The sequence below is a fragment of the Ixodes scapularis genome, unplaced genomic scaffold (genome assembly GCF_016920785.2).
Source record: "Ixodes scapularis isolate PalLabHiFi unplaced genomic scaffold, ASM1692078v2 PGA_scaffold5__190_contigs__length_132052651, whole genome shotgun sequence".
Lineage (NCBI taxonomy): Eukaryota > Metazoa > Arthropoda > Arachnida > Ixodida > Ixodidae > Ixodes > Ixodes scapularis.
This window is the reverse complement of record NW_024609880.1, coordinates 28,705,218-28,716,267: the sequence shown is the minus strand read 5'-3', so window position 1 is coordinate 28,716,267 and position 11,050 is coordinate 28,705,218. Positions and strand designations below refer to the sequence as shown.

General features: G+C 47.9%; 1 protein-coding gene across 1 annotated transcript in view; it reads left to right on the top strand.

Annotated features, from left to right (window-relative positions):
* The first annotated feature begins 325 nt into the window (after positions 1-325).
* LOC120841076 overlaps positions 326-11,050 on the top strand; it is a 110,687-nt gene continuing 99,962 nt past the window's right edge. Inside the window, exon 1 of the mRNA XM_040211902.1 lies at positions 326-897. Within this exon, the coding sequence (XP_040067836.1) occupies positions 326-897 (572 nt within the window). The remainder of the gene's footprint in view (positions 898-11,050) is intronic.

The window sequence follows — 11,050 nt, the reverse complement described above, 5'->3', positions numbered from 1 at the left end:
GCCAGAAGCTGCAGTGTCTCTTGAAGCAAATCAGCTGGAAGACTTGAACTGTCTGTTGGCAGTGCTTCAGGAACGGGTCAAATCCTTGACAGTTAGGAACAAGCCCCTCGCTCAAGAAAGTCAGCTGTGGATTCATTTTGTGAAGATGCGAGTGAAAAAATTAGATGTGTGTCTAATGAAAGCCGCCTCTGGCAGCCGAGACACGAAAAGGTGGCCGAGACTTTGAGAGAGAGAGAGAGAGAATGTTGTTAAGTGTCACAATTCGTCGCAAACAGAAGCAGACGGAAGCTCCATTACCGAGAAGGCAGAAACAGAGTGCGACAGAATGGACGAGAAAGTCAGCAGCCTCCTAAAACGCAACGGAAAGCTAGAAATTGAAGCCGACGTTTTGCGGTCAGAACTTTCCAGCCTGGAGGAGCAAGGCGAGATGCTCGTCAGCGACAACAAACATTTTCAACAGCTAGCAGAGAACTTAAAACAGACACGACATTGCCTCGAGGAGGAGCTGAAGACTCTGTGCAAGCAGCACGTCAAGGCCACCAAGGAGATGGAGAACGAGCGCAGCACTGCGCTGGACGTAGCGGCCAAGTGTGAGGCAGCACTGTCAGCGCTGAAGACTCCCAGCTGTTGGACAAGTATACCAACATTGTATACAGACGCAGGAACCTGTAGGAAGGGTTTCACGCGGCAGCCCAAGAGAAACAGTTTGGAGGGCAGGTGCGCACAGCTCACAGAAGAGTGGGCAACAGCCAGACGAGCTCTCGCAGTCTTCGAGGAGGAGCAGGGCGCAGTGGGACAAAAGGCCCGGCAGGAGCTGCAAGAGCTGTGGCAAGCAAACCAGCAGTTGCAAGAGCGCTTTCGCTGCCTCAAGGACAAGCATCTCAAGGCTGAAGAACGGTTGGTACAGGCGCCAAACCAAAAACAGGGAGCCTCGATGGAACATGTCACCGAGGACACTGGTGGTACAGCGAGAACTTCGGAGGCACCAGCAAGCCGAGTCGCGATAGCGGAACTCTCCCGGCGGTATGAGTCCCTGGTGGAGCAGCCTTGAGCCGAGGAGAGCAAGTGGAACGAGGAGACAAAGCAGCTGAAACACATCGAGGACTTACAGGCGCAACCGCTACCACATCAAAGAAGCACATAGAACAGCACAAACGAATACAGCTGCTGAAAACTATTTCCCTACAGCCTCAAGCGAAGCTGCTGAAGACTATGTCCCTACAGTCCCAAACGACGAATCACTTGAAAACATTTCCACGTCTACAAGGTGAACAGAATGGCCAAAAACAACAAGAAGTGGACGCGTCGTGGTGAAGCCGCTACGATACAGGGACTGACAAGTGCCACACTCGCACTGAGCTATCTTCAAAAAAAAGAAGAAGGGGGCATGTTATGATGTGATCAGGCTCCCTGATCTTAGAAGAAGAGGACATCCAGTAAGCACGCTCGCAGGGGGTGGCACGCGCTGTTGCGTTTGGAACTGACGAGCAATCGCCATAGCTGCGGCTTTGATCCCGTATGCTACTTATTAAACAGCTTGCTTAAACCATTCTCCTGAGCTTAATTAGCAACATAACATGGTGTCAGAATTGGGATTTATTGTTGAAAGCGGTCTCTGGTGGGGAAGATGGTGGGAGAGGTTAGTTCGCTCAGTAAAGATAGTTTTAAGGAAAGTTTTGGGAAGAAGCAGTCTGAAGTCTGAAGAGCTAGCAACTGTGACTTTGGAAGCAGAAGCCATCATTAATTCCCGACCATTAACATACGTTTACTCCGACCTCAAGGAGCCGACACCTGTCAGTCCAGCTCATTTTCTGATTGGACAAAGCGTCATTGTTCTTCCGGAAGTCGGTTCAGACTCTCAACTTCCCATGTCCATGACTCACAGGGAATCCACTCGGAGGCTGAGGTATAGAGAACTGGCTATGGACCACTTTTTGGAATCGGTGGAGTAAAGAGTATATTGTGATACTGCGATCGGCTCATCAGTACCCAAACGCAAAGGCTGTTCGTTGAAGGTTAATGACGTAGTCCTGTTAGTGGACAAAAAAATGTCCAGACTATTTTTGGAACCTCGCCCGAGTTACAAAAGAACAGGTGGGTGCGCAGGAGCATGTCACGTCAGAGACAAAAATGGAAACGTATATGTAAGACCAGCTTAAAAGCAGCATCAACTTGAAATCCATCCAGCAATGCTTGCTTGGGAGGATGTTGAGGAAGTCGAAGAGAAGAACGAAGAAAGCACGAGGGATTGAAGTACTGATCGAGACTTTAAGAAGAGGAAGTTGAGTGTGTTGTTCTTTTACCCTTAAAACCAAACGGTCGCATAGACCTTTTTATGCTAATGTCCACCGTCTCACTTATAGATTTTTAAGAATTCCACAGTACCTGAGGGCAACCCTCTCTCCTATCAACAACCCACAAGACCCCACGGCTTTGCGACTCACATATGCCCGAGCATTGCACTTTGCACGAAATAAAACCTGAGTGATGCTGTGACATCCCTTCTTAGGGTATTGTTACTACTCGGGATCCTTGTTCTGCATATTTCTGGAGCTACTCTTCATCTCACTAGTTGTGAGCAATGTAGGCGAAGGCAACACTGGACAAGGAGAGAAAGGGCAAGCACTTGCAAAGCTGGGAAAAAGAGAAGCCTCCACTGTTCTCCATCCCATCATAGTGCTCGCCATTTCTCCTCTCTCCCGTCGTCCCTCCCGCTTTTTTAGTGCTCGCCTTTTTACCCTAGCCCTGCGTTGTCTTTACTTACACCGCACGTAATTAGTTAAACGGAGCTTTAGTGCCTTAGTGTTATCATTCGCATTTCATGTTCATCTTATTGTTGATGATTGCCATTTCTCGTCAAGTGAATCACTCATTAGATAAATCACTTGCTGCTTCAAGGAAACCTCGTTCGTATTAAACCAAGGTTTGCGAAGTAGCAACATTCAGAAGTACAGGCTCGTATTTCTTACTCGTCCTTCTAAAGCTTAGATTGTTTCACCATTTACAACGTTCTTCTGCCAGGGAACAATTCGTATAAGTAGGTATTTTTCAAGAATTGCTGCTGAATCATTCTCCACGTTTTTTTAAGCGTAAACTTAAATTGGCCTCTTCCTGTCTAAACTTTTCTTACTTGTCGGAAACTATAAGTATCTGCCTTCAGAGGCCTGCATCAAGCTTGTGTAAAAAAGAAAAAAAAACAAACAGCAACAACAACATTGAATTAGTTTAGCATTATGCGATACGTGCTTAGATTTTTGTTATTTCGTATGCACCTCATCTCAAAATTTGTGCGAACATTTCCGTTCCTTACTTTTTACACTTTTATACAGAGAAACTGGATCTAAAGCCTTGTGGTCGCCTTTAATTGATCCCGACCCCGAAAACTTGCTTTCTTGTTGGTCAACATCTGGAATACACGACCCTCTCCCGGTCTCTTCTGCCTAATTTCGGGGCCATATTGGTGCCGCTAGGACCAACGGCGTACGTCTATCCGCCATGGGGTCAAACAACGCGACCACTTCACGACGTCAAAATCGTTTGGCGAACTCTTGGCACCCCGGCCGGGGATGTGGGCTTCCATGAATTGATGGGACGCTACAGTGGACACGTTTCTTAGACCTGCTACCCGTTTTGTGTTGTTAGCCACCTCTTATGCAATATTCCGAAGGGGTTGTTAAAGTATTTAAATAAATGTGTTTATCCTAAATCACTTAAAACCTGATCAACTGCACATCATACTTTATGTTGCCTGTCTAAGAACTTGCTCTTACACCAGCTGGCGCACATCGACTAGAAAAATCTGGTCGCCAGCCGAACAACAGCGCAACGTGGAGGGATACATGGAAGGACCGACTCACTGCATCGTCCTTCGGGGTCGTCCTGACGAGGAAGTCGTGAACCGCCATTGGGCTGAGGGACCTGGTGCAAGTTCGTGGTCCATCAAGGCCACATGGAAGTTCCAAATGTGTTTAGACTAAATATATTGTTTACTTGCATGACCATCATGTTGCACCTTCTTTATTGCCTTTTTTCTGGAGATTGGACATGCTGTGTTAGAACAAACTGCGTTTTCTTTTTTCTTTAATTTTCAGCCCAGGAAGAGGCTCATAAATATCAACTCTTAGCATTTACTAAATGACTATTGAAGTACTGAGCAGACTGATCGCACCAAGCAATGTTTGTGTGCGCCATATTCCCGACGTTTCGTTGTAACGCGACGCTTCGAAACCAGTTCGGTACCTCGTTCACGTGGAGAAACAGTCAATATCAGCCACACCAGCGAGGCTCTTTCTTCTCGGTCCCACGGGTTTGCGGTGACTCGTAAGCCTGTGTCTACAATCGTTATTCGCCCCCCCCCCCCCCCCTTTAAAGAAAAGGCCCAAGGTTTAGTCTAGCGCACACCACGTAGAGATTGCCCGGCCTCACACATCGGCGAAAGTAAAGACTTGACAGAAACGTTTAAGCGCGACACACATGTGCGGCAAAGCTATCCGATCCCTCGTGCGAACTGTAGGAAAGATGGCTGCTTCGACTCGCCGCGCACAAGTTCCGTTCAGTTCAGCCCAGTTTCGGATATCCCTGCACCGGGAGAACGGGTCGATGCCAATGGCTGTATTTATGACGGGCGGTAGCTTGCATTACGTAGCCTAGAAACCTAAACAATTCCCCTTGTCCTTCGTGGTTTTTCTGACATAGAAACACACAAAATATTTTTATTATATTTCAATAAAGTGCACATGTCTGAATATTTTACGTGAGGTTACTTTTTTGTTTGAAGTCAGATAACCACGATAGACCATAGCAGACGTTAGGGACCATCCCAGCTAAGGGGGTAGGCACCCCGCGCATTGCTGCATTGTTGCGCCTCTCCCGAAGTTCACGTGACACTCGCACGGCATTGGAATGGCTCGAGACGTACGCTGCTGGCCATCGTAAGGTGAAACGGAGTATATTCGGGTCTCGATGCTCTCGAAAAGTCCCAGAAGGCCGGCTTTCTATGGACGCGCAAAATCAGCAGCTCGTTTTGTGCGCGCCGGAAGACTCCCCCATGGTGTCCGTTGCCTTCAATTCACGAGGACGGCTCGCGTGATGCACCAATTGCATCCGCTTACCCGGTCCTCCTCTCCCGATCGGGGCTATCTTCACGTGACAGCATGACGTTCGCGCCATCCATACTGGCATTGGCTGCGGCCCTCCGACAGTCGTACGGCGGTGCGGTGAGCATCTAGCAAGTTGGTCCCGTGCCGGAGCCAAACGGAGCTCCCGTCCGAAACTCCTGGGGCCATAAACTCGTCAAACACAAAGTTGGAGTCGAAAGTTCGAGGAGCGCGCCGATCAGACGCTGGTGACAAAAGCGCGAAGTCATTGTCGTGATAGTCCAATCGGCGCTCTGCGTGAACTTCGGCCCCAACTTTGTGTTTGACGAGTTTAGAGCCCCTGAGCGACGAAAACTCTCGTCTCCAACCATCGTTCTGACACTTCGCACGTCGGATCGCAGAGTTTTGACGCGCATATGTCTCGCGCGTTGCGCGACACAGGTACGATGTGCGGAAGAAAAATGTGGACACAAGTGCCCTCGCGGAACACGCAAAAGCAATCGGCCACACAGAAAATATTGAAAACAGCACCATGCCGGCCTTGTAGAAGAATTGGAGATGGTGTCTTTTTGCTGTGTCTTGGTTTTCTAACGCACAAAGGGGAACACAAATCATTCTTCGGGCTCTCTGCCCAGCAGCAATGTCTCGGGACAGCGTGACGTCAGCAAACCCATACTTTTGTGTGTGCATTTAAGCGACGCGTGTTCTTCCCGTCCCTCACCCGTGAGCAAGAGACAGAACTAGGCTCGAAACATCGGGTTACTGTTTATGAAACTTTTAGGTAGAATCCTTATTTTTCGTCTAAATACAGTTTCTCAGCACTCTGCTGCCAATGCACGACGAAACTGACAAAGATACTTTTTTTGCAAACCATCGCATGGTGAACAGTACCTAGATATGGTGGCTAATGTGTTTACTTTCACCCAATCAACTGCTGCAAACTGAATAAAACGGCATGAGTGCTGGATAAGGCCATGCAAGTCTCATCTAGCAATCCTGTTGTTTGGTTGGTATGTGGGCTCGTTTTGTATTTTTTGTATTTGAAAGATACAGCAGAGAACTTCGAATTTTGTTTATATCAGACTAAATGGACGCCGCTAAACCAAACATGTTCGCTTAGCTCCCACATGTGTTTCAGTCGGGCATCATAAAAACTTCTTGTCTTTAACCTTGAACCTTTTGGCATTCCGGCTTGCCGAAGGGAAGCCAATTAACCTGATACGACCTGGCAATCCACTCACGTACTAGTTCGAGTACCCGAATGCCGCACATTGGGCGAGCCTCCCATCACCATCTCCGATTCTACCTTAAATCAAGGCCGTTAAACGATGCAGCTCAGCAGGCGATCAAACCATATTCAGTTGTAGAAATTGACACACTAATTCCTTTGCTCCGCTTTACCATAACTTTGAAAGTGGCAGAGACCACAGCGCGTTATTGCTAACACAGTGCAAAGTGTCATCCGCGCTAAAGAGAAGTCCCAACAAGTTTTTGATTTAGAAAGCAGCTCACCTCGCGTGGTTTATTTTTATTTTTTTCCTTTATCAAAAATATTTCGTAAACGTTACTGACGTTGCATCTACTGCCCGGCTTCTCTTGGCTCATTGCAGACGTGCGCTGTCATATTTGTTTTATTGCCTTGCCCATTTTTGTACCACAAGCTATCACAGAGCTCAAAGCCTTACTGCACTGGGAACAGATGCATGTCTTTTAACTTATGTTTCAGTACTATTTAGCCCCACCATAGCTAACACAGTTTGCCAAGATGCTTAAGTGCTGTTTACATGGATGCGACTTCAGCGCATTGACTCCAATCGTCCTTTCAAAGAAGTCGACGCGCCAACGTTTACATAGCCGCCTCGGTGGCTCCGAGGCGAGAGCGCTGGCCTACGAATCCCCATGTGGCGGGTTCGAATCCCGGCCGAAGTGCCCGCAATCTGACGGAGGCTTATTGCGGAGAAGGAGCCGTGTAACCGAGCTTTCGGTTGCACGTCAAAAGATCCCCAGGTGGTCGAAATTAATCCTCAGTCCTCCGCTGGGGCGTGCCAGATGCCCGTCGTAGGTTTGGCACGTAAAACCTTCAAATCTGACTTTAACGTTTACATGGTTCCGTATAAGGTCCCACGCGAAGATGGCGCCACGCCGTGTGAAATCTCAAAGTTAAGCTGCTTTTCTGACACCCGTTGCGCCTCGTGACCACTTCTTCCGGTGCTTTGCGCGTGCAGGCCATTTTGATGTTTTCGACAAAGCGTAAACATTGAGTCCGCTGTCTCGATGCTTGGGTTCCGGGCCGGGCCGGGCCGCCGGGCCATCCAGAAGTCTGGAACACAGGCGGCGTTTGTGCGCTTGCACTGGCGAGCGAGATCGTTTCCAACCACTCTGAGGACACCCACTGCGCTTTGCCTCGCAAAACTTCGCCAAGCATGACCAGACCTTGTGGGCAAAAAGCTCCGGCGCACGCAGGAACGGCACCGAGGTAGGAGCTGCTCGTTACGTTGTACCAAGCAGTGCTCTGAGCTCTCGGCATCTTTCATGCTTGTTCCGAAGCCTCTAGGACCTTTCTCGGACGCGCAAGTCGTATTTCGCAAGGACTGGATGGAAGCCGCCCTCAGCAATTACCTCACTTATATTTTCCTCACTTGACAAAAAAAGCTTGCGTTTCTTTTCGGGAGAACACATCGGGCGACCACACGGCATTACTCTCCGCCGCCGCCGACGAGGTTGGCCGCCGACATGTTCTCAGCTGTTCACTTGCTCCCGCATCTATACTCCGTATCACGATAACTTGGCGAACAGTAGAGGCTGCGGTCCCAGCGACCCAATAAGAGCGTCGGAGCAAGGCATGTGACAACAGTCCATGTTCGAGGCATCGTTACCGCCACAACAGCGCCGTCCGCAGCGAAAAATAGTTCTAGGTTTATATTTCTAGTAGTGTTGTGGTCAGACTCTTTTGACCGCAGCAATCCACGACATGGAAGAAAAATGTAGACAGACTTTTCAAACTACTTCATACGGATGGACACTTTACCGAGAACAACGTGGCTTTTGAACGATGTTTGGATGAGCCCTGCCATGTAATCGACCGCTTCCGCTCAAAATATCGTCCGGGGATTAGTACCCACCGCAGATTTCCGGGTAAATTGAGCGTATGGTTGTCTCATGAACTGGCTCCGAAGAGCTCGCTGCTCTACCGGATGGCTGTGTTACGGCGGTCGACATTTATCCGAAGTTGGTTGGTTTCGCAGCAGACGACAGCCGGTTCCTCGGGCATCGCATTTGTCGCGGTGACACGATCGCCCTTCTAACGTGGTGTCACGCGCCTCGCTCCGATGCTCTTATTCGATTTTGGGTATTGAGCCTCCAGAGTTGGCCAAGTTATCATGAAACGAAGTATAGCGCCTTCCTCTATCTTCCCCGTTCCAAAATGCGATACTACCTCCATTGACATGGGCTGAACTAATTCGCAGTTGCCGTCGCGATCCACCTCCGTCTGGCGACTTGAATACTATGCGCTTTTCTAGAGCATTATGACGTTTACATGACCGAATTGAATGCGACAACTGGATTCGTTGTGACTAAGTCACATTCATGTAAACACGGCTATAGATTGCAAGGCTGTCTTTTGGGCATATACCAGGACAGCCTACATCCATTTCAGCCTATTACGTTAGCTCGCTAACACTAGTATTGTGTAGCAATTATTTCGCTTCTTTTGGTCATTATCTCCAAAGTGAGTAAAACAAAATGTGACAGGAAGACCGAAAATCGTTGAATACAGCATGTCTGTTGTGTTACCCTTTTCGACACCATGTGCCTTTCATGCGGCGTTTGGTGTATTTAGTGTGCGAAAGCAACAAACACTCCGAACATTGTATTAAAACCCTTAGTTCTATTTTCATGATATAAGCTCGGCACCCGAGTGCCGATAAGAAATCCGGAGACATCAGCACAGGGGTAGGCCTAATCATGCATGCAATTTCTGGTTAAGCTACCCATTATGAACAGGATTGCGCTGATGGCTCCATGCACTCTATAGAGTCTATACCCGTTCTGACGGAAGCACAATGAGGCATTGTTTGCTGGAAAGCTCGACCAATTATTTTTCTTCTTTTCTTTGCGTTATGCAAGCAGTAGGTACACGGTTATCGCAAGATGATCGGTGCATCTCAAACTTCTGCCTTGCAACTCTAGGTGATGCAGTATGTGTCGAAAACCATGCGTTCGCTGTTCACACTTTATTCTGTGCCTACTGTAGCCTTTGACGTAATACAGTTTCATACATATGGACTTTAGGTGAATGCCTATCCTGCATTTGAAAGTGACAGTGTATCTGTGTATACTTTTCGTAGGCATAGCTTCAAGCACGAGTCACAGGCGGAGCAGCAGTATAGGCGGGCACTACATTGTTTTGGGCACGACATCGAGAAATCTTCCTGTGACCTCCCCCGACACGCTGGTGTTTGACCCCACTGATGCTGTTCCTCATGGGGTCGTTGATGTCAAATGCCCGTACAGAGTGTGGGAGTGTCCAAAGCTAGACTAAAAAAGCTTCTACATGCTGAAGTACGATGCAGGGGTCTAAAGACTGAGCCGCGACGATTACTATTACTCTCAGTTTCTGCGAAAGATGGCATTTTCTGGCTCTCTCGCGGGAGATTTCACTGTATACTTTAAATACTTTTTTATTGTCGAGAGAACTCCATTCTGCTAATCCGACTGGATTCAGTGCAAACAAGTGCTGCGTTATTTTGATACGTTGCTTCCTTACACTGTGCAACAACGAAATCAGACGGAAGTGTGAACTAAACTTTGGAAGTTTCTCCCCAAGTGGTTGAGCAGTGAAAACTGTTTGAGTAGCATGGTGTATTGCTTTCTGGGCAAAACAATGATAAGTGTTTACGAGTAACATTTCAGCTTGCTTTCTTGGTGAAATTTTTGTTACTTTTTATTTGGAGTTTGTGTGTCAATGTTCTGGTACTTTGAAAATAACATCTTTGTTGATTCATTGTGTGACAAAATCGTTCACTTCAAGAAACACTGACACCCTCAATTTTTTTTTTCATTTTTCTCAGGTGATTTATTATGGCATCAGAAGACTACAAAATTAATACTTTGCAACCGAGTCACGAATATTTATTAATAAAGCCAAAAAGACGCAGTGGCTCGAAACCGGAACTGAAGCCCGCGCAAGCAGGTCGGAGGAGTGGAGAAGAGAGAGTGAGTGGCGGAAGTCACGTGGCTACACCCAACCGTGCGCTTCTTTTTTTATTTCATTTTTTTCCCGCCCGCAGCAGACGAAGTGCGTTGCGGAAATCGTTCGCCGTGCGATTCCTTTCCAGTTTTGTTTGTTCCGCTCGCTGCTCTGCGCTTCAACATGAGTTGTTTCGTATATTCAAGAGTTGGAGACGAGTGGTGAGTGCCCGTGGTGAATTCCCGTGACCGGCTCCGAAAATAATACCCCTAAGATGCTGCGTGAAAAGCTGCCTCATGTCCTGCCTGCGAAAAAAAAAAGTGGCATTGTGCGGGAGTCTGCACATATTTCCGAAAGATCAACGGGATCGGGACCAATGGCGGGCTGCAATTCCTGTAGAACATTTACGAGCATCCGGAAAGCGGACGCTACCCGATTTATATGCTCCTTGCATATCGTGTAAAGTGATTACATTGAGTTCGCAGGCGTCAAAAAGGAAATCCCATGCCATTTTTAGTTCAGGGACGTTTCGTCCACAAGATTTTTTTTTCAGTGATAATTGTAAAAAAAGAAATGTAAATATCGCAAAATGCTTAAAAAACAAAAAAACAACAACAAAAATGAAAGCCGTTTACAAGTCCCTGTAACGCCGAATTAGAGCGCAGCTCTTGACGAGGAGGAGGGAAGGGTACTGGGGGGGTGGGTCAAGTGACCTCGGGGGGCGGGGGGGGTCACGTGACCTTGGGGGTCACGTGACCTTGTG